The sequence below is a fragment of the Nilaparvata lugens genome, chromosome 5, assembly GCF_014356525.2.
Source record: "Nilaparvata lugens isolate BPH chromosome 5, ASM1435652v1, whole genome shotgun sequence".
Taxonomy (NCBI): Eukaryota; Metazoa; Arthropoda; class Insecta; order Hemiptera; family Delphacidae; genus Nilaparvata; species Nilaparvata lugens.
The window spans coordinates 5915548-5940625 of NC_052508.1; the positions used below are offsets into that span (position 1 = coordinate 5915548).

The 25078-nt window shown below is 35.6% G+C and overlaps 2 protein-coding genes across 3 annotated transcripts in view; both read right to left on the reverse strand.

The window, feature by feature from the left end:
* Positions 1-10553, reverse strand: part of LOC111055776 (coiled-coil and C2 domain-containing protein 2A-like) — a 66628-nt gene extending 56075 nt beyond the window's left edge. Inside the window, exons 1-5 of one of the 2 annotated variants that reach the window (XM_039429816.1) lie at positions 10430-10553; positions 9649-9769; positions 6718-6887; positions 4565-4702; positions 1392-1610 (exon numbers count right to left, since the gene is read on the reverse strand). In XM_039429816.1, the coding sequence (XP_039285750.1) occupies positions 1392-1610; positions 4565-4702; positions 6718-6887; positions 9649-9769; positions 10430-10479 (698 nt within the window). In that variant the 5' untranslated portion in view covers positions 10480-10553. Of the gene's footprint in view, positions 1-1143; positions 1337-1391; positions 1611-4564; positions 4703-6717; positions 6888-9648; positions 9770-10429 lie in introns of those variants that run through there. The other variant, XM_039429817.1, reaches the window with a different exon arrangement.
* On the reverse strand, positions 10498-24942 carry LOC120351558. The gene is made up of 9 exons (XM_039429359.1): positions 24670-24942; positions 22444-22644; positions 20234-20380; positions 19376-19477; positions 17166-17258; positions 15644-15734; positions 13480-13650; positions 10761-10885; positions 10498-10611 (listed from the first exon to the last, which is right to left on the reverse strand). Exons 1-9 carry the CDS (start codon positions 24796-24798, stop codon positions 10498-10500), a joined length of 1173 nt encoding a protein of 390 aa, XP_039285293.1. The 5' UTR covers positions 24799-24942.
* Positions 24943-25078: the final 136 nt, after the last annotated feature.

Here is a 25078-nt window from a genome sequence, read left to right on the forward strand (position 1 = left end):
GCATAATCAAGTGTAAAGGTGATCAATGAATCATTTCAAGGAATCGCACCCCAAAGATTGAGCGTATTTTCTACAAATATAAATCTTTCGTCCTGTTCATATTTTTCTTGTTTGATTTTTACTTCGGGAGTTGGTCTACCATTATGATTTATTTTACACCTATCTTCAATATTAATATTGTTTGTATTTAACAAATACTGAACCTTATTCATATTTCTTCATCAAAATGCTTTTACTGTAAAACAATAAATTATATTCACACTCTCACTAAAAGAAAATGGACACACTAGAAATAATCACGAATACACGAAACACACTAGAAATTACTTTATTCTTCTACACGCAAAACAAATTTATATAACGAAAAATGCAGTGAAATCTATCACAACTGTATACAGTGTATACCCGAAACCATACCGTATAACCTCAAAACTGTCACACTTAGGCTACTTCTTGTTTACCGCTTTTTTACTGTTTACTGCCAACAAATTTAAATTTATTGGTTATAAGCAAGTTCAAGATGGCACTGTATCCGTATCACGAATACTCACGATTCATTCCGAGGTTTACCGAATGCTTCACTTGCCTCGGCTAGGTTCGGCTACTCTCGGATGAACTCGTGTAAACTTGGTTCAGACAGGATTGTGAACCAAATCCGTGCTAGCAAACCGATTTCCCTCCTCTGTTCCACTACCTCACCCAGCCCTGTTTTTGGGTTCACATCGGGGAATGAACACTGCTTTCCACCACCACCCGTCTCGTCATGCCATTCGGTGCTGTTTCAAGCAAGCCACTCCGGGCTCTCAGGCACCGGCCGCAAAACATCGACGTCAAGCTTACGTAGATGAAAAATGTTGTGATGTAATTTCATGAGTATAAAATAAATATATAATTATTTGAGTTGCAAATTCATCATTGTATAGGAAGTTGATTAAATTCTGGGGGTTCAATGAACCATTGAACACATAGGACGAGCCGCCACTGCGTATCAGTGTTATAACTTCTGACAATTGCTATACTCTGATAAGTGTCTCTAGGAAGCTATTGAAAACCAAACCAAATCGGCTCGAGTTAACATTGACATAAACGCCCTATACCATGGCATATCTTCTTATGCTATAATTTCTCTATAGTGCAACCTACACTAATGGTGAACGGTGAGTGCAGTAAAACGTGAGTGCAGACATTACAGCTGAGTAGCTCCTGACGACTAAAGGTGAATCGTGAGTACACACATTACAGCTAAGGCCAAGACCACACAAGGCGTTTCTTCAAGCATTTATTTAGGCGAAAACCCAATCAGCCAATCGGAGAGCTTCCTGCTCTGCCGACTCTGGAAACGCTGTTCGAAAAAACGCCTCATGTGGCTTGACCTGACCCGAGACACCAACTTTCTGATCTCGGCCGCCAACTCGTCAGGCAGACTGAAGGGAGAGTTGCCCTGCTCCGGCTTATATATCTGCAGCTGCAGCCTAGTGCTGGCAAAGTGTTGGCGCATGCGCAGTTGCTTCAATTGGTGCCATTCGCAGAGCAGGCGCGCAGTCAGCTGGCGGTCGCGTGCGCCCTCCGACAAGCGCGCCGCGCGCACCTTGCGAATTTCGGCGCTGTACCTGTGCACAAAACAATAATTGTCAAGCTATCACAATAGAATAGAATACGTTAATCCACCAATAAATGCAATCGAATGTACATTAGGTGTCGTCAAGAATAAAATCCTATAAAACTACTGAGCCAATTCATACACATATTATATTATCATCACTCAAAATAAGTATTTATTACATCGAAGGGCAAATTGAAAAATTCTTCTTCATTATATAATGGGTTCTCTGTTAGCAGATTTTTTAACTTGTGTTTTAAAACGGGCTTGATTAATATTTCTCAGACTAACAGGCAGCTTATTGAATGCCTTGATTGATAGTATATGACGGTACTCGTCCCACACACAAGTCTATGACTCATGTGGGACTATACCTTTATTGCTGGGTCAGAGCACTTTGATTGGGTATTGTGTAGGCTATTCATTACATGTTTATTTTTATTTATTTTTTCTAATGGAGGTTTGTATTTTTTTTAATCATGTTACTTATTTAATTTACGTTTTGCATAATAAGACCTTCAAGACTTTGTTGATTATTGGATTCTTCTGTATGTCTATACATTAAGTCATTCAACTATAGCTATTCATGTAGTTTAGCCTGGATCAAAAAAATTTGTTCATTAATCATTGTGTGCTGAATACCTCAATAAAGAATTATTGAATTGTATTGAATTGATAATATTCTACAATGTCCTAGAAGTTTTTTTAGCCTGACAAAAGGAACATTCAGATTACATGCTTGTCTGGTGAAATGCCTGTGTATCTCAGACCCACATTCAAGAACATCCAACTCGTCCCTGACCCTGACCAGGAGTTGCATGACGTACAGGCTGAACACAGTCATAAACTCACTCCATCGAGACAAATATTGGACGACAATGAGCGAGGTAGTCAGCATTGGCCATAAGCCTTACTACTTTTTTCTGAAGGAGCAGCACTTTACTAGTATTGGCTGCTCCACCCCATAGGATAAGCCCACATTGAATCAAACTCTGGAAAACCCCGAAGTAGGACGTCCTCAAATATTGCTGAGGAACAAGAGTTCTCAGACATCTTATAAGAAAAACCACTCTACTGAGCCGACCACATAACCAGTCAATATGGCATGTCCATCTTAACTTTGTATCGAGAACAATACCAAGTAGCTTAGCTGAGTTGATTTCATCTTTTATATTTTTCAAATTAAAAATAATTGACTTGATTTTTTCTCGATTCAATAAGAAGTAGTTTGCCTGAAACCAAAAAAAATGTCGTTTTGAGCATCAGCCATTCTTTCCCTTAAAATATCCAGATTTGCATCACATGAAAGTACTGATGTGTCATCAGCTATCAGCTCATCAGCTCACTATCCCACTGTCCACACTCACTGTAATATCATTTGTCATGATTATAAAAAGCAATGGCCCCAGATTCGATCCCTGTGAATCGCCATATTTCACATAATAATCTTGGATGAGAGAAGACACCATTAACACAAACCACGGTATGTAGAAGAAGACGGTAGGTGTCACGCGCATGTTTGTGCTGAATTCCGGTGTAGCTGACGTCATTTTATATCCAATCATCTGTTTTGAACAAATGAGTTTCATAAATTGCCAATACGTGTTATAAACGTCGGTTGGTGGCGATGATGCAATGTAGCTGGCTGGCCACTGCGCACACATTTCATGACCACTACCGTTTTCATCTAAATACCGTGAACACAAACCGTCTGCCTACGATCCGTCAAATATGATATCAACAGCTAATTGCTGATTACGTATTTCGTATTGTTTGTCTTGAAGGCTTAGATACTTCCCGGATAATGTTCCAAGCCGTAGAAAACTTATTAGAAGCCCTCTCAATTTTTAGTTTATTGTACTGCAAATTGGCCTGTCTCAGTTCATGTATGTACAGCTTGCGTACAGATTTAAACACACGTTGATCATGTGGTGATTGGTTGAGTTCAAAGCCACTGATCGGTGAGTGAACGATGAGATCGGTGAGTGAATGTGGCTCTGAACGATGTACTGTTTAGTCGTTGAACGATGCATAGACTCACATCCAGCGCTAGATTATTTGGAATTGAAATCGGCCATTAAGGGGACAGCCTGGAAGATTATTACATACTAAATATCTTGAAGATTTTTGTGATCTATAATATTACAAAAAATATATTTTATATAATATATCGCGCTAAAATACCTCAATGGAACCTTTAATTTCAAGTAAGAGCTAGCATTGGGAAGGCATAGGTATTGTGCGTTTATACCTATTCAAGGTCTATGGTCTAACTGATAAGAAAAAAATACGTCATATCCGGTTCGTTCACTGATCAGTTAATCGTACTTCTCCACCGATGGAAAAGAACGTAAATAGAGTAGCTGAATGTAAACATACATGGCTGAATATGAGGTTGTTTACAAATGATGGACTCCATTATAATGTATTTGGGAGCAGAGAAATGCATGATTACATAAATTCTATAACATTGAAAATATTTTACAAAGCATTTAGAACTACTTCAATCACCTGATGGTTTTCCATTTTAATTGATTACAATGAAATAGGTTAAGTTCTAGTTTTGTTTACAAAATATGATCAACAAGGGAAACATCTGTCTGTCATGACTCATGAGCAACCGTTCAGCCACAAAATGCAGTTGCATCGTTCAACGACAAAACAGTACTTCGTTCAGAGCTACGTTCACTCACCGATCTCATCGTTCACTCACCGATCAGTGGCTTTGAACTCAACCATTCTATACTTATCATATGCTATCAAGACACAATTCCTAAGAGCTAATACAGACTGATTTATCCAATAAGGCGTTCCTCTTTTTTTGTAAAACTACTTTGTTTTGACAATCTAGCAGGAAAGAATTCATGGAAGAGCCTCATGAGGCAAAGTGCAATGCTGCAATCCAAGGTTTGCACAAATTATAAAGTAGTAAAATAGCAAAGTATTAATTGGAAGTGAGCTTACTTTTTGAGTTTGTCAGCTTGGACAGCCTGTTGTGAGGGCGACGCGGTGACAGATGCTCTGATCAGATTATCGCGGGCCAAACGGAGTGCCATCAGCCGCTGAGCCAGACGTACTCCCACTTCAGACTCTAGACGTTCCCTGGTTGAAAATAAGATTATAACAAGATTATATTTATATAAGAAGATTATAATACAAAATCCATGAATATAGTAACATATACCTATCCCGATCATATTCATATGATTTGTGATTATATTAACAAATAAATAAATATATTTCCAACAAAACTCTATTTGATACAGAATTATTTGAACCAATCTGAATGTATTCACTACTTAAGGCCGGTTTCCAAGCTCGGGACTCTAGACTTTAAACGGCTGAAGTCAAAAATTGGCTTTCCGGAAAGGGGTGTAGTGGCAGTCCACGTTTAAACTAAATTTCGAAAAACTGGAAAATTGAACACAAAATGAAATAGAGAGAAAAATTATAAAGTTTAAGCTATTTTGAATTATTAAGGAATGTTTCATTTCGTCAAGGAAAAACGTTTCCAGTGAGAAAATGAAGATTATCATAAAAACTGCGAGTACGCCCCATTACGGAAAGCCAACTTTCTGACTCCAGCTGTTTAAAGTCTAGAGCTTACCTAAATCCCGAGCTCGGAAACCGGCCCATTTAAAGGCTAGTGAAGCGAGCCTCTGGATATCTTCAATAGATTAGAAACTTGGGGTATCTTCACACTCAGCTACGATGAGAAAGGACGTATTTCAGCGTAGCGTAGCTAAATGTGAAGATGCTTCAAGGTGGAAGAGTTGAATGTATAAAAACTGCGTATACGCCACATTACGGAAAGCCAACTTTCTGACTCCAGCTGTTTAAAGTCTAGAACTTAGCTAAATCCCGAGCTCGGAGACCGGCTCTTAGAACTATTCAAGTCACTTTTGTAATAATCTACTGGCAGTATATCAGTTGTTATGAAAAATTCATAAATATACTAGTATAATTGTTCACGTAGTAATATATTTCCACAAAACTCTATTTGATTCGAACTGATTTGAACCTATCTGAATTCATGAACTACTTCGAACAATTCGACTATTCAAGTCACTTTTGTAACAATCTACATCAGTTCGTAAAGGTCCCAGTTCATAGCTACTTTGACCAGTCCTTGAGATACTGGAAGAGTTAGAAAGTAAAGCCATTCAGAACGTCAAGTTTTCACGCAGGCAGTATTGACGGTAGTAGTCTATTAGGGCCAGACCACATAGAGCGTTTTTTCAGGCGACAACCCAATCGGAAAGCTTCCTACCCTGCGGACTCTAAAAACTTCATCTGAAAAAACGCTTGATATGGTCTGGCCCAACTGTATATTATTGTAGTCTACACAGGGTGTTTCAGAAGTAGTGTCGAGCATTTTAGGGTATTGTTTCTGGATGATCTGATAATCAAAATTGCAACAAATTTCTAAAATCATGAAAAGTGAGAAATGAAGTTTGTAGGAAATCAGCATCATGGTAGGTTATTTTGTTAATTTCAACACACCGATTTTTCGCCAACACGACAACACAGAATGTTCTCTGATGGGTTGATTGAATTGGCATATCGACGGCCAGACCTGATAACAGCGCTCACACTCACATTCCGGGATGACACGTCACGGTACGATAGGACAGAAAGCTCTATGTTTATTTAGGATTTTTTCTAGACATTTTAAATTGATAAATTATGTATTAATTTTTGAGAAAACATAACAACAGGTCAATGTAACTTACTGAGCGCGAGGTCTACTGTTCACAGAACTACTAGTAACATGCACCTCACTATATTGTTCGAATCTATCAGATGAACAATTTTGAATGGAATAATTGTTCATTCAAACATTTTGAATTGAACTGGATTGAAATTGTGATTCAATTTGAATTGAACAGGCTTGATTGGATTCAAATCAAAAACTTGTAGCCTTAGTGTTACTAAATTTCTCTAGTGTCTTATTATGTATTTTATAAATTTGTGATTTATATAATTGAATATTATATGGAATTGTGACAATGCAGAAATTCTTTACATGTTGTAAATAATATTGTAAACGAATGAAATTGCAAATAAATAATTTGAATTTGAATTTGAACTAATGTAGTTTGATTCCATGAACTGACCTGTAAGCATCGTACATGGACATGATATTCTGAGCCAGTACAAATTCTCTAGTGAAGAGTGGATGATGCTTGAAGCTGAGAGTCCCGAGTTCCAGCTCCAGCAAACATGGCCGCTCATCTGGAACTTTTTCCAGAGAGTTGCGCTTTTCCGTCATGTCGAAGATTGCTGCCTGGAGAAATCCAGAATTATCAGATGCAATGTCAAATGGATGGAATAAAACACAAACTGAATCATAGATGAAGATGTGAATATTGGTAAATAGAAAAAGTGATAAATAATATAGACATACACACGGCTAGACAGGCTAGAATAGATACATTGGTTCAAAGTTTTTAACAAATCTAATGTTTGAATCTTTTTGTGCAGTTGAGAAGTTGATATTGTGATATTTTTATGGTTGATATTGGACAGCAGTTCAGTGAAAATCGACGATAAAAATATCGATTTTAGTACAGGTCGATAGCTTACTTTTCCTCTTTGTAACGATGTATAACAATATGTATTTATCAATGTTTTTTACTTTTTGGGTAGTGGAGAAGTTGATATTGTGGTAATCATTCATATTGAATGAAAAAGACTAAGAAATATTCAGAGATTGACAATGGTGTAATAACCGAAACCAGTCTTTCTAAGGTTCAATAAAATTTGTGTTTTTGACAACATTTCTTAGTCTTTTTCATTCAATGTTTTTTTTATGAGAAAAATATAAGAACAACCTATGCGTCAAATTTTTCAGCACCGGCATTGAATGTGAGTTTTTAGAAAAAAAAATTTCGCAAGCGATTATCTCAAAAACGTATTTTTTAAACTTGATGTACCTTTTTCTCAAAAACCCTCCATATCACAGTGATGAAATTTCACAGAGCCATCAATATGATTTAGATGAACATTTTAACCAGAGATTATTAAAATATACTAATTGATTCACATTTTTTGGTCAATTTTGAGTAAAATTATTCACTTTTTATAAGGATTTTCTTTAAAAAATCATAACTTTTTATATGAACTGGTTAAAGTCTCCATAATATAACTATGAAACAGTGTGCCAAAATTCATGTCTGTAGCTAGAATGGTTTCTGAGAGAAAGGTACATAAGTTAGCATTGCAGAAGATAGGCAAGACTGCTGGCCTTAAATACTATAGTCAGAGAGATATTACTTTTAACATGAAGAGGGGAAACCAATTTCTCCTTGTACAGTTTGTAGCATGGACAGAGTAGTGGAAAGGAGTAAGCATGTTGACACACTGCTAAAAAAAGAGTAGGGAGAATGCTGTGAGGTAGTGGCAGTTATTGGTGAAGGGAGGAGTATCAGGCCTCTCTGTCTTCGAGAAAGAGCCAAAGTAATATCTCTCGGACAATAGACAGTATTAAAAACAGTAATAATAGACAGTATTCGGCAGTAATCGGCTTGATATTTGGTACATAAACAACCTATACCATGGGATATCTTCTTATACTATCTTTTATCTATGGTTAAACTCTCATATTCGACTTTAAAATACATCAACATTCAGACATTATTTAATAAAAGATTAAGAAATTGTCAAAAACCACATATTTATTGATAGTTAGAAAGACCGGTTTCGGTTGTTACACCATTGTCAATCTCTGATAAACTAAAACTTTTCTAACAATAAATAAATCTGTGGTTTTTGACAATGTCTTAATATTTTATTAAATAATGTCTGAATGTTGATGTATCTTGGTTTAAGTGCAGCAGCATATAGCCTACTTATATTTATTTTTTGTAAAGTTTTTTTTTTGTATTTTGTTTTTGGCAAATAAAATTCATTCATTCATTCATTTTAAAGTCGAATATGAGAGTTTAACTATAGATAAAAGATAGCATAAGAAGATATCCCATGGTATAGGTTGTTTATGTACCAAATATCAAGCCGATTACTGTCTATTATTACTGTTTTTAATACTGTCTAGTACCGTATTAGTCTTGACATGCAAACATGGTTTTGTAAGTAGGAGTAACTAATGATCAAAGCAATTTGAATTTACCTATATAAATTTACTCAGTTATGAAGAGGTTCCACAACATCAATTGTGTTCTATATCTGAAATCTGAAATTTTTATTCACAACATGTTTTACAAATGCTTTACAATGTAATAAATTATTAGGGAAAACAGTATCATGATGGAAAAAAAGAAAAGAACTTGAGTAGCTTAACAGCTGTGGTTGAAGTTCTACACTATTGTTATTGCACATAATAATATGAACGAGACAGTCACTCAATTTTGATAACTAAAAAGAAAAAGAATAAGTCTTTGTCAATTTCACACAAACAGAAATAGAGTAATAATAAAAACTAAAATAATAATAATAAAACCTGAAAAAACAAACAAAATATAAAATTCCTCGAAGTACCTAACCGTTTATACAGTAAATATAAAACATAAAGAGAATAAATAAAAAATAAATAATAAACCTCTGTCACAAGTAAAATTTTCAACAATTGAGTCAAAAAACAGTCAAATTGAGCATCAGTAAAGTGAAAAATAAAGACAAAAGTTAAATTTAGCAATAAAATATATGTCTCTAGTAGGACGTAAGTTCAAGTTGGAACCGGTTACATGCCTATTAAATTTATGTTTATTGTTTTTTTATGTAAAATATCAGGTTTTTTATGTAGAGCTGACGAACGGTCAACACTTTAAAACCATTGAATAGATCACAGATGGGATAACGTCTCAGCTTGCATAGCATAGTTTTAATTATATATTTTTGAATTATGAATAGCTTTTTGAGATATGTATTCAAAGCCCCATCCCAAGCCCGTATACCATATTGTATAACCGATTGTGCATATTAGAAGCTAATTAGTTCTATAAACTTCACATTTCAATTTGACATGTCCTGCAATATTTGGTGAGTATGAGAATAATTTTGATGCAATTAATAATGAAAATAGTTGTTACCGGTTTATATTTGAGCTTCAAGGCAGGATTCAGTTTTGCATTGTACAATGGAGGATGGAAGGCAGTCGTTAGCAAAGGATCGGAGAGCGTTTTTAAACGGCCATCATTTCCAAACCAATGCCTGAAACACAAAATCATGGTAATATTTCACAGTAAAATAAAGTAGTTTTATGTAAAATAAAGTAGCGAATAACTATCATGGAGTTTGACACATTTGCCTTATTCTCCTTAACTTTTGTAATAAAATGAATGAGTAAGCTGGAACCGATTTCGTCCGAACTAGCATCGGCCGACAACTACCGAACTCGTCCGACCGATCCCCCAACAAAGAAAACTATAGATGCTCGTCCATTGCAACAGGTTCATACGTCCGTGCACGGCCGTCTCCGGCCGATCTAGTTTTCGATCCGCATTGAATGGGATTTTCCGGCTCTATCCGGACGAAGTCGAGCTGAGACGTCATCATCCTAACCTCAAAATTGTTTCACAGCCTTGTCTGTTTTTTCAACTTGTTCTGTTATATAAAGTTTTAACTATGGACTATTGGGGTTTATTATCTTGAAATCCCAATTTTGAAATATCCACTACTACTTCGGCCTATTTTCATTTGAATAAATTAAAATTGTTTCCATATTTTCCTATTTTAAACGGTTCATTATATTTCATAATTGCTCCGAATAACTCAATCAATTAATAGTATTAATAGGCCTGAGGTAAAACATGTGATGATGATGGAATATGCAGGACAATTTGGCAATATATATATTATTGATCAACTCACCGATATATATAGTCCTCATAAAACCGGTAGACACGATACGACAACGACATATATGTGTTATCTCTCCTTCACATAAATGAAGCACGTTCAGTCCTCAGCACATCATCATACGGCACGATCCGACACATACCTCCCAAACGATAAGATTTTTCTTCACCGCACTTCCAAGATGTGACGTCACACTCAATTGCCAAATTAATGAAGTAAATAGGATAGATGGTAAATGGAATTTGATATTTTATTTTATTTCGAATTACTTTAATTTTTTAATAATTTGGAAAATATTATCATCTGTAGAATATTTTTGTTTTTGGCCGATCAATCTATCAGCTGTATGGAAGGAGCGCTCTCTGTTTTGCCAGCTCAGCGGAATCTGCGGCGGATCGCCAACAAATAATCCCTCTTCTTCTAATCGTCTTATCGGCACATCTCCGTCTATTTTGTCTTCTAGAGGAACTGATCATGAAAAACAAATATACATGAATAATAAGAATGAAAAATGGCATACTGAAATAGGAATAGATATGAAAATTTTAGTGAGAGAACATGAAGAACCCAATATAAATAACCTATAAACTTGAGTGTTGATAGGAAATGACATTGGGTAATACGGCAAGGCAGAACATCCAAAAGGATCTCTCTGCCAATGAAAGTCATATGAATAAATAAATAATGATATGAAAATTTGTTTGAGAATAAAGAAATGTTGGAGGAATAAGAATTGAAACTTCAATTTACTGTAATGAATAATGAAGTTTTCCAATCAACTTTTTACTTGTCATTTAATCCAAAACTGGATCCAAGCTACAGACTACACTAGTGGCCGGTTTCCGAGCTTGGGATTTAGCTAAGTCCTAGACTTTAAACAGCTGGAGTCAGAAAATTGGCTTTCCGAAACGAGGCGTAGTCATAGTCATTGTCAAAGACATGTTTGAATTAAATTTAAAAAAGCTAGAAAATTAAACACAAAATAAAATAAAGAGAATTTTCAGCTATTTTGAATTATTTAGAAATGTTTAATTTCGTCAAAGAAAAACGTTGCCAATTATAGAAATGAGAAAGTAAAAACTGCGACCACTGTTATAAAAACTGCGACTACGCCCCGTTTTGGAAAACCAATTTTCTGACTCCAGCTGTTTAAAGTCTAGAACTTAGCCAAATCCCGAGCTCGGAAACCGGCCCTAAGAGAGCTTATCAGTCAACCGTTCAGAGTTCCGTGTTTTATAGTGAGGTCCACGTTATAATGACAGTGTTTGATTAGCAATTTTATTGCTATCCTTGTCAAACATTCTACAAAGCGGATAGGCGATACAGTATTAAATATTTAAAGAAAAAATGTAAACATGCTATTTCTACAGGGGAGAGTAGATTCATGTGTAAAAAGAAATTGATAAATGCCTTTATAATTGATTGATTGAGTACTTTATTTATGTAGATTACAATATATATACTGGCTTATACACTTATATACAATAGCTTACAATACAGCAAAATTATAGATGAATTCACAAAATATAAATTAAGAAAATAATTATTGAGCTGTATATGATATGAAAAAAGCAATTTGTAAACTATAGATAAAATAGATAATATTGTTATGCATCTACATAAATTGGCGGAGCTTTGGACAATGGGAGAGAAATACTAGTTTAGATTAATGTGAAAGTAGGAATTGATAAATACCAGTATAATTCATGGGATAGAAATACTAATTGACCGAGCGAAGTGAGGTCTAACATTCAAGTCGACGGTTTTGCATTTCTCTTTATTTTTATATGTTTTTATGTTTATACTTATGTTCGCATTTACAGCGAAACGCGGCAATAGATTTTCATGAAATTTGACAGGTATGATCCTTTTTGAATTTCGCGTTGACGTACCTATATATATAAGGTTTTTTTGAAATTTTGCATCTCAAGGATAATACAAAAGGAAAAGGAGTCTACTTCTAACGCCAATATCATCGTAAAGATCAGATTATATAATTATTTATCATAAATCAGCTGTCGAGTGGATTATTAATTGCATGCGTCATTGCATGCAATTGACATCTCAATAATGCGATAACGCATGCAATTAGTAACTAAAATAGCATAGTATTGTCTCTCGACCTTTCTCTGCTTTCAACTCGGACTGACCTGTTGCCAGTATGTATTGTAAAAGTTTAGCTTCTGATGTTAGCATTTCTGATACACCAACCCCAACAGCCATTAGCCGTTTTTACACCGATATCTCACTGACACGACATACAGACAGGATTTACTCTGATGGACAGTATAAGAGGAGGTTTATAACTACGCGAGGTCTACTGTTCACAGAACTAATAGTTTAGATTAAGGCTGTGCAAAGGCTAGAAATAAACTTTCTACTTGTGATATTTTTCAAAGTTTTTCGATTTGTATATCATCAATCTATGAAAATGAAAAAGTTTTCTCAGAAAACATTTTTTCCGATCATTACTTTTTGAGATATGAGCGCCTGAAGTTTGAATTTTTGGGACAGAACATTTCAAATTCGGTATGATATAAATCCATGAGATTCAGAGGATGGATTCTTCATGGTATTGTTGATCTAGTAAAACAAAAATTTTCTGAAAATATCATATTTTGAAAAACTTATTCAATTCACCAAAAATAACTCAACTGAAAGTTATTTTTAGTAAATTGAATAACTATCTTAAAAATTGATATTTTCAGAAAATTTTTGTTTTAGATCAACAATACCATGAAGAGTCTATCCTCTAAATCACATGGATTTATTTCTTACCGAATTTGAAATGTTTTGTCCCAAAAATTTAAACTTTAGGAGATCATATCTCAAATAGTAATGATCAGAAAAAAAAAATGTTTTCCGGAGAAAACTTTTTCATTTTGATAGCTTGATGATATTACAAATCGAAAAACTTTGAAAAATATCACGAGTAGAAAGTTCATTTTTAGCCTTCATACAGCCCTTATGTGAAAGTAGGAATTGATAAATATCTGTATAATTCATGGAATAGAAATACTAGTTTAGATTAATGTGTAAGTAGGAATTGATAAGTTTATTACCAGGGTCATTGGTGGGATAAAAATATATTTCATCCTCCATCTGCAGTTGCATAGTGGAGTCTTCAACTTGGGGCAAGACATAGGGATCCAGGACAGAGCTGCTCTCATGCGGTAAACCGAGAAAGTCACTCGCTAAAAGCCTCGTTTGCTCTTCTGTTTCCACGTCATCCCCTAAAAAACATGAAATTCTCATCAATAAATTACTAAACAATCACTAAATTAACTTGTAAAATCACAATATAACACCATAGAGAACAAATAACAAGATATCCCATGGTGTAGGGCGTTTATTGACCGAGCGAAGTGAGGTCTAAGATTCAAGTCGATGGTTTTGGATTTCTCTTTATTTATGTTTGTATGTTTATATTTTCCGCATTCACGGTGAAACGCAGCAATAGATTTTCATGGAATTTGACAGGTATGTTCCTTTTTTGATTTCGCGTCGTCGTATATAGCTACAAGGTTTTTGGAAATTTTGCATTTCAAGGATAATATAAAGGGAAAAGGAGCCTCCTTCATAGGCTAGGGCCACACGAGCGCACAAAGTGCGTCCGTTGCAACTTACTTTTTGACGTCCGTTGTAGAAATACATAGAAGTGAATTGGTGACAACACACGAGGTACGTGCGTACCAAGTAACGGAAGTCGTAACGGACGGTGATTTTTGAACTGCGTAGAAATGCTACAACGCACGTCGAGACATGCAAAAGTTATTGTTTTGTCTGGTTCCATTGCGTAAAGCCAACTGACGTTGACGCACCACACTCAACGCTCGTGTGGTGTCATTGGCGACGGCCGTCAAAAAGTAAGTTGCAACGTACGCACTTTGTGCGCTCGTGTGGCCCTAGCCATACGCTAATATTAAAAATCAGATTATAGAATGATTCATCATAAATCAGCTGACGAGTAGATTATAAATTGCATGCAATGACGCATGCAATTCAATATCTCAATGTAACTTACTGAAAACACAGCTGTTGTGTGGACTACTAGTTGCATGCAGTGAGGCATGCAATTGATAACATGAAGTAGCATAGTATTGACTTTTCTCTGCTTTCAACTCGGTAAAATGTTGATGATAGTAGCATAGCTGTTCACATCAAATTATTAGTATTGTCGATACAACAACCCAAACAGCCATTAGTTTTTAATACACCAATATCTCGCCGACACGACAGGACAGGACAGAATTTACTCTGATGGACAGTATTAGAGGAGACTGTGGTTTATAACTGCGCGAGGTCTACTGTTCACAGAACTACTAGTGTTCCAGATTTTACTGTTAACTCAAACCGATAGTCCTAGTAGTTATTTTTTCATGAAGCTGTTAGTCTCTCATACTGTGGTGTTCTTACACTATCACGTGGCCAAAACAGTAACAATCTATGAGAAATAGCTTGAGTTTAAAGTGAAATTTAGATCATAAACGCCCCCAATGAAACAGTAATTATAGATAAAGTAGTCCATGAGTAATCGGCTTGAGTTCACAGTGAGATATTTCTGTCGACTACTGTCTATTACTATTTTGTCTGGGTGAGAGTGTAGGAGCAGCACAGTATAAGAGTACCAGCTTCACGAAAAATAACTACTACGACAATATCGGCTTGAGTTAACTGTGAAATGTGGAACATAAACGACCTATACCATGGGATATCCTCTTATGCTATCTTTTCTCTATGATATCATTAAAATAATATAGTTCTGAAATCATCAAGCGGTTATATTATTCCAGAACTGACTGACACTTAATATATCATTCACCGCCTCATCGAATATAAGTGAAAAACATTGAGGCTCGGTTGCACAAAAGCCTGTTGAGTTTTAACCGTGATTAAACGATCAGCGAAGTCTTCTCTGGCTGGTGCTTGTGACATTCAATTTTGAATGTAAAATTCAACAGGTGTTTGTGAAACTGGACCCAAGTTAAGTGAGACTGTTCACTCTGAAGAAGTTTTACTCTAAGGCCCGGTTGCACAAAAGCCGGTTAGATTTTGACCGTCATTAATTCCACGAGAACCAATCAGAGAAGCCGTCTTTTCAAAAACACTGATTGGTTCTCGTAAAGTTAATCACGGTTAAAATTTAGCCGGCTTTTGTGCAACCGGCCTAACACTTCAAATTTTCAGCATTAATTGGAAAAGGAGAATTTGTAGATTTTTACTTACCTGCTGGTGGAGACATCTTCTGTTTTTCTTCTTTTATTTCTTCTGTTTCTTCATCCCAAACTTTAGTGAAAAAGTTATAGGACTCTTCTGCCTGTAAAATTCAGAAAAGATTTATTTATGAGACAATATTCTTTAAATTTCAGGAACAAGACAATGAAGCATTCACGTTTCCAAGAACAAGTAATTGACCGAGCGAAGTGAGGTCTAAGATTCAAGTCGACGGTTTTGCATTTCTCTTTATGTTTAAATGTTTATAGGTTCCGCATTTACGGCGAAACGCGGTAATAGATTTTCATGAAATTTGACAGGTAAGTTCCTTTTTAAATTGCGCGTCGACGTATGTGTCTCTTGCGGTCCTTCAAAGTTTACATGTAATTCTTATGGGAGAAGATATTGTGAGCTGGCCACACACAGAAATAAAAATCAGCTGTTATAATCATTGCGTCATCCAACAGCCGTCGGTAGATCTGTTTTTCTATTTTCTTTCTACTGATTCACAAAAATTTTAATTCTAATAATAATGTCGCGGAACGAACAACGTCCAAACTTGGGTCGTAGAACTCGAAATGCTGTAAATTTAGTATATGCACGGGAAAATCAGCAGCAAGGAGATTATACCATTCAATGCCCAGCAAGCTGCATTCATCAACTAGGTATAATTAAAAATACAAACTCCTGCACAACTAACTAGTAGTTCTGTGATCAGTAGACCTCACGCAGTATTCTCATCCACAAGTATCTGATTGAAACTGTAGACCTCATGGAAATACAGCAATAGACTGACTTCTCCACACATCTATAGTCTGATTTTTACTCTAATATTGGCGTATGAAGGAGGCTTATTTTTCCTTTTATATTATCCTTGAAATGCAAAATTTCCATAAACCTTGTATATACGTCGACGCGCAATTAAAAAAGGAACATACCTGTCAAATTTCATGAAAATCTATTACCGCGTTTCGCCGTAAATGCGCAACATATAAACATTTAAACATTAAGAGAAATGCCAAACCTTCGACTTGAATCTTAGACCTCACTTCGCTCGGTCAACTAAGCACATAGGAAGTCCATATTGAGATATAAATGTAAATACTGATTGTTGGATAGTTTTCATAAAAATATAGTGCATCAGATTAAGCTAAGGCTAAGCACACCTGAGGAGGTGCGGCTTGGTGATACAAAGTGTTGATCTTATGGAGATTGCCTTATCACACCGTTCCACGCCATGTCCGATTCAGTGTGTGTGAGTTCCTCCATTCAAACCAATAACAAGAAGCACCTGGATGCAAAATGCCGCATCGCGCCTTCTCAGGTGTGCATTCAGCTAGAGTTTGTCATGAGATGCATTAACTATTTGGCGGTACGAAGTTCGCTGGGCTAGCTAGTGATTCAATAAATAACAAGGTGAAGTATCAATCAGGTTATACTATAGATTGAAAGGATTTCTATAAAATACAGGTCAGAAAACTGATAAATCTTGGGTTTGAAGATTTAGAACATTGGAATGTTAAATATCTGGTACCTCAGATGACAAGTGATCCATTTTCTGCCATTTGACTCTCATTTCTTGATGTTTTTCTAAAGCGGCACTTATCTCTTCTTCTTCCTTGCGAAACTAAAGAGAAAAAAACAAGACATATGTTGAATTATATTTGAATAGAATGAAGTAAGATAATACTAGTCTTCATGAATTAGAAACTCTCTGATAGATCAATTAGTTGATCAACTATTAACATTTGTAGAATAAATAGTACCATATAACAGAAGAAGCTATGATAGAATTCAAAACATAATAGATGAACTATCCTATTATATTAAGCGAGAAATTTCTGTATTTTTATATCTGGATATTTATATTTTTATCTGGTTGTTTATGTTCAACGGATCTCGAAAACGGCTCTAACGATTTTCACGAAATTTGGAACATAGTAGGTTTATGATATAAAAATTCGATTGCACTAGGTCTCATCCTTGGGAAAACTCGCTGAACAATATTAAAAGGATAATTCATATTTGGCTGAAACAGCTGAGACTTTCGTCGTCTGTGGATGGTAAAAAGTGAACGAGTGATTCTGTGGAAATCAAAATATCGCATCCCCGAAATTTATAAGCTGACATATAGCCAGCTGTAAAATATAAACACGATCATTTTAGAGAATTGTGTTCTGTTTATCAATAAATAAAAATAGCGAGCGAAGCTCGGTGCCCCGATATTTTAAAATTAAGTAAGGAACTGACTGACCACTCAGAGACTTCTATACTATAATGTAATGAAGGAAAGAACTGGTTTATACACGTACGGGATAGGAAAATTATGTTTGACGCATCATCACGTCTGAACTACTCAACTGATCAACTTCTAATTTTTCATATAGATCATTAATTAACCGAGGATTGTTATAGGTCTATTTTAAATTGTGTAAGATCTCAGTAGGCCCAGTCTATCCTGTTTTTGATTAGATCCTTGCGGAGCATGGGTTACCTGCCCAGGTAACCTGAATAATGCTTGTCTAGGTGTTCATAATACAATAATTAAAATAAACCCAGATTTTTCCCGATTTATATTTGATGAATTCAAGGTTTTGACTGTTAGACAGTTATATGTTGAAAATGTAATTAAATATTTAATAAAAAATAGAACAAATTTTCCATGCACCAACAACTCATTAAATAGACATTACAGCTTGTGACCTACTTCACTTCAAATAAGTATTTGATATATAATACTAATATTGAAACAATTAGACGGCAACTTATTTATCTAAGTACTATAATAATCAATTAAATTCCGGATCATCATCTCAACAATGCTAAAATTACAAAGAAAATGAAGCAGGAAATTATTAATTGGATAAAAAGCAATTATTTTTTTAATCTTTTAATTATTGTAACCGTTACCTGGATCGTTAATTCACATCCTATCTTCCCTTCCCTCAGCCATGCCTATCTACCTGCCTTCTTTCACTTCCCTATCACAAACCCTTCCCTTTCAGTTATACCTTACCTGCTTATTACATGGGAAACCATAGTTGGCAAGGTATTTTCCCCCTCTTTCTTCTAGCACACATCATTTTAGCAATATTGTCTATTAATGTGTTAATATCATTTTTACTGTTATTGTTTTGTTGTATATTGTCTTTTCTCATTGTACTTTTGTGTGTTGTGAATAAATTGAATTGAATACAAGACATTTTTTTAGGTGTTAGGTGTAATATTACAATTCTATCACCTTGGAACAAACCGCAGTCAGTTTTTCGGTTTTACGAAACTAATGAGTTCTTATGGGTCGCCGTCTAGGTGTCACCCCGACTACCTGACACCTGGTCATTTTGGCCATAGGCGCCTACTTGTAGCCTCGTAAAAATATCCATTGCCGTCAAGTTGTCCCCCCGACTTCTTGTCACCTACTGGACCAAAGGTGCCAACTAGTCATGACCGTAAACGACAACTTGACACCTCGCACCCTCGCGTCAGAGTGTCCCCCTGACTAGTTGTCACCTCCTTAGAAAGGAGACAAATAGACGGGGATGGCTCACGTCAACTTGTCACCTAAAAACCGGTTTTAAAAGGAGACTGGTTGATGGGGTGTGTCAAGTAGTCGGGGTGGCACCTAGTCGCGTTCCCTATCATTTACCATGATTGCTGCATATTATGGAGAACAATAAGGTATTAAAGCCGAATCAAAGTAATGAAATTCAATAAATAGATTTAGAAGATTGATAAAAAACTTACAAAATCATCATATTTGGAGACAACAGGCGACTTTTGTTTGAGACGACGCTGCCAAAAAGATGACTGAGACGACGCCACTGACGTTCCACCACCAGGTCGATCCTAAGAAAATTGTAAAAAATATTAAAATATAAATTATTATTATTAAACGAAAATCCAAATTAAATGCTGTAATTCACCCCGAAGACTTCTGCTACTGCAAATATTGACAGCAGGGTAAACAGCTAGATGGAAATTCGATGAGCGCTACTATTCAAGAATTATTTGTCAGCCCGGGAATCGAACCCAGTACCTTCTAATTGCCGGTCAGGAATGCTTACCCTCACACCAAACTGACAATCTCTGGATAGCAGCGCACATTTTATACAAAGCCATAGCGGCCAGCCAGTCTACAGATGGAAATTACTGATATTGCAATTATTTAAATGATAATGCTAGGAGGTACTGGGTTCGATTCCCAGGCTGACAAATATTTTTTTAATAGTAGCGCTCATCGGATTTCCTTCTAGTTGTTTACCCTGTTGTCAATATTTGCAGTAGCAGAAGTCTTCGGGGTGAATTACAGCATTTAATTTGGATTTTCGTTTAATAATAATAATAATTAATTCATTAGCATTTGAATAATTGCAATTTCTCATTAATTTCCATCTGTATTAAAATATAATTTTTTAACAGTATTTGTCGATTTATTTGCAGCCGATATTTGATAATTGAATAGTTGAAGATGAGAACCAATTGTTAATTATAGTAATTGAAATTGATTTGAATGAATGTTGAGATAAAAACTGTGTTGATGTTTTACACAAGACAAAAACGAAATTAATTATTTTAGAGAACGGAAAAGTTTCATAACGTTACCTTGTTTTGAAAACGATCTCTGAGTCTTTCCCGGTAAGAGCGACTGTCTGATTGGGAGGTGAGACTCCGCCCACTATCAATCGACCAATCACCGACCGACTGCCTTCGACTGCTCTTTGGCTCTTCCAGGTGCTGCTGTTTCTTATCCTGAAATATGCAAAATACAATCAATATCAGTAGATTAAACAAGTATATAAAAACAGTAAATTAACCCAGTGAAATAAACACATCCAGTAGGATCTTCAATCAATAAATTATGGGATAACCGTGTGGGGGGACTGTTATAACTCACATTTGGAAGAACTTTTCTTATGTCAAAAATTTATCATCAAAACTATTCTAAATAAACCTAGACTTATCCCAACCAGTTGGACTTTTCAAGAATTCAATTTTCTCACAATTGGACAATTATTTATATTATTTTTAATGTAGTAAAATTTATTATTAAGCATAAAACTGATTTCCCCCCTACAAATAACGCTGTCAACAACAGCCTATACAACCCAAGACCTACAGCGAATAAATATTTAATTTACAATACAAACATAGAAACGATCAGAAGACAACTTATATACATAAGCAGTAAAATCATTAATACAATCCCCGAACAGTATATTGAATGTGCGAAAATAACTAAAAAGCTTAAACAGGATAACAACACCTGGATCAAATGCAATTACTTCTTCTATCTATGAGATGTTTCTCTTCAAAGTTTACTCTTCTGACTTGTGTGCTTGCTTATTCTGCAATCATTTGTAATTCATCTAATACTTCAAATCTTTCTTTAACACCTGGTCCTATCGGTTTCTTTTTCAGCTCAATTCAAGCCACACCTCATAATGGTGGTATCAGCATCTCCGGTGGCAACATTTGTTTCAATACTTGTTTCCATCATTTTCTCGATTAACTTGTCGATCTGTCTTGTTTTGTTCCTTTCATTAGCTAGGAAATGCTCCTGTTGGACTGTGATGGTCGTATTTTCATGAAAGTTCATGTCAAACGAGGTTTTTGTGAGCCTTCTTCGCTTCTGCTCTGCTTGTTTTGTGCTGTTGACATCAGTGTAACCATCAAACACAACCATACAGTTTTCGCCGTAATTTTTTTTTTTAATTTAATGTTATTTAGTTTTTTATTTTATTTTTCCCGCCTGACTGGTGGGAGGCGGGAGGCACTGGCGTGACTGCGCGGCAGTGGTGGTGGTGGTATGGGTGGGGGGTTAGCACGCCAGCACGTTCCAGCCGTCTGCTCCCCCCCCTTCCACAGCCACATTATCTTGACTTCAAGCCCTCCATACCTTCACTAGGATTACTCGCACAAACCTGTATTAAAAACTCCACATAGTATTATAATTATTTGTAGTAGTATAAGTGGAATTTGTAACCGTAAAGTATAGTAATTTTTGTAAAATGAATATTTTCCCCTATTTTCTCCACTTTATATCTCCACTATTATTAATCAAATTTTTATTAATCAATTATAATTTTTTGTAGAGAATTTTACGTAGTTTAATTTCACTTATGACAACCTTTTTCCTGGAGGCCATAGTTTTTTGATTAATGAGTAATTCACTAAAAACCGAAAAAATGCACCTTTTTCCGAAAAGGAGCGAGCTGGGACTCAAATACAGTAAAATCTATTGGCTGTTGGGCCGACAATCACATCTCTCATTGGACAACAAAATATTTGATTTACAAACAAATTCTAAAACCTGTCTGGACGTATGGAATTCAGCTTTGGGGCTGCTCTAGAACATCTAACATCAATCAGACATTCAAACATTCCAGAATAAAGTACTGCGGAACATGGTGAATGCGCCCTGGTATATGAGGAGCAGCGATTTGCACTGAGATCTGCACATCCCCTATGTGACCAGTGAGATAAGACGATCCAACTACTGGACAACACTGAACTCACAAGGAGGTTGAAGAGAACCAAGCCCTTCGAGTTGGTGTAGTGCTAGTGGAGTGGAAAAGTATATTAAATAAAAGTGTAGTGAAAGAATTTGAAGTAGTGAAATTATAGATTAGAACTGTAGGCTCCACTGGAAGACTTTAGCAATAAAAATGTATTATATTTTAGAATAAGAAATGTGAGAGCAAAATTAATGGTTAGTCCTAGTGACTAGTTTTAATAGAAATAATAATAATAAAATATGACTGCCTAGAGAGGTATTTTTACTTTGTCTGATTCCTTCTGGATATAAATCTTACCATTGACTTGCCATCATCCGTGCCAACCTGTTGAATCTCGTCAACATTACCACGAGGAGAGGAGAGCTTTGAAAGAGGAGGCAGTCTTTCTTTTTTTGCTGACGCAGGCGTACTAGCTTTACTCGCCGATTCCACCGTTACTTTCCCATGTTCGCTGTCCAATAATGTTTTCTCCTTTTCTTCCTGATTGTTCGAGTCTTTCTGTGAACAGATAGAGCGAAGTGAGGTCTAAGATTCAAGTCGACTGATTTACCAGATATAAATGTCGATTCATCAGATATACCAGTATCAGCTGTTTGGGTGGCAAGGCTGAGATATGGCAACCCTTTTCTTCTATCTTCCTACACTGCCATTATCCTTGTCTATCATTCAACAAAGCGAATAGCACTATCTCCACCTCGCTTTGCTCTGTTGCCAGTTCGTCTTTGAACAATGTAGAATTAATAATTAACAGAATATTTAATTTTTCTTATGAAATTAATGAAAAAAAATTCAATAAATCTGTATCAGCTACCGTCTATAGAAGGCATTGACAAGACAGAGGAACGGCAACGTTGATATCTTTCTCCACTGCCATTATAACATGGACCTCACTAAAGCTAAGATTTGATAAATTCATAACATGGTCTAATAAAGCATTTCAATAGGGCTATTTGAATGTTCAATCATAGAAAATAACTATAATGAGGTCCACGTTATAATGGCAGTGGAGAAAGATAAGACATCAACGTTGCCGTTCCTCTGTCTTGTCAGTGCCTTCTATAGACGGTAGCTGATACAGATTTATTGATGTTATATAAACTGTCCATTCTCATTTAAAATTATAATCAATCATATTTTATTTAGCAAGAAATGATATTTTTCATTAATTTCATAGAAAAGATGAAATATTATGCTAATTAATTATTAATTCTACATTGTTGAAAGACGATCTGGCAACAGAACAAAGCGAGGTGGAGATAGCTCTATTCGCTATGTTGAATGATGGACAAAGATAGCAAAACGATTGCTAATCAAACACTGCCATTATAACGTGGACCTCACTATAGTGCCCTTGTTAGAGAATGCTAAGATGGATGTGTGGGGTCACAAGAAGGGATAGGATTCGTAATGAGGTGATTAGAGCTACATTTATTTATTTATTTATTCGTGGACAGAATCACAAATCATATGAATATGATTAGGAAGGAACAACAGGCTTAGTCCAAATCTATTCCATTCCCAAATCTATTCCATTCCAAAATTTTGATAAATTAATAAAATGTCCAAAAAATAGGTTTCTACTGTAAAACGTTTAAGTTCAATTTTTTCCAAAAATATAGCCTATACAAGCTAAACATTTTGAGTTTATAGAAATTAAAACACCAAACTATATTTAAATATAACACTTAATTATCACTTCATATTGAATTAATCAAGTTATTTTATAAAATTTTGAATTCAAAAATACACACAACTGCATTTGTGGTGGGACCATTGGGTAGGAAGATGCGGGCCAGGATGAGGTGGTTTGGACGTGTACAGAGACGTGAGGAGTATTATGTGGGACGGAGGGTACAGGATTTGGATCTGGGTGACAGGAGAGGGCGGGGAATGCCAAGGATGAAATGGTGAGACAGAGTGGAGGCTGATCTGCAGGAGAGGGGTTGGGGACACGGGAAGGAGATGGACATGATTTTGTGGAGGAGACGGCTGAAGGATGGTAATGCCGACCCCATATGATTGGGATAAGGTGTAGCCAAAGAAGAAAACATTTACATTAATATAACAGGCTGAGTCACTATCAGTGAGACTCCAATTTAGTGACCATGAATAAAATAAGATGGGACACCAGAGATGTCAAGCTGGGACTAGTAAGGAACCAGAGATGCCAAGATAGGACACCATTAAAGGTGTACCGGCAATACACCTTTGAGCATGGACACCACTGGTGGCCAAGCTTGCTTAGAACATGGTCGCCACAATGGTGTCCCAGTTTGAACACGGACACCACACTGTTGTCCTAGCTTGTTTTAAACACGGACACCGCTGGTGTCCTAGCTTGTTTAGAACATGAAAATCATCGGTGTCCTAGCTTGCTTTAAACACGGACACCATTGATTACCTAGTCTACTTGTTTAAAAGCTCTCATTTCAATTTATCAAGCCTAAATCAATTCAATCAAGTTTTGAGTGTTCTTTTGAGTATACATAGTCTAAGATAATTAATTTATTCAAGTAAGCTTACCCAAGCCGAGTTTTTGGCGTTTGGTGAAATATCTCCAATGAATTCTGTTTCATCAAACTCATCAACAGTTGGTGATAGCGGGATAACTTCATCATTTTTATCAATCAATTCTACACGATCTTTATCCATTGAATTAGAATATTACAATTATACATTAAAAACTTTGCAATAAGTCAAGAAAGTTGGTTTTGATTTTAACTAACCTCAAATCTCCATGGCAACTGGCAACGACTAATAAATAATTCAAAATTCTAATTACGTTATATAGAATATAAATAAATCTATAAAATTGCTTTAAAAATATAATCGATATATTATGGAAAATCTTTAAAAGAACATTTATTTCTATTATTATCATTGAATTATAATTTTTATAATTATCATTTAATTCCAGTACACATAACCTATA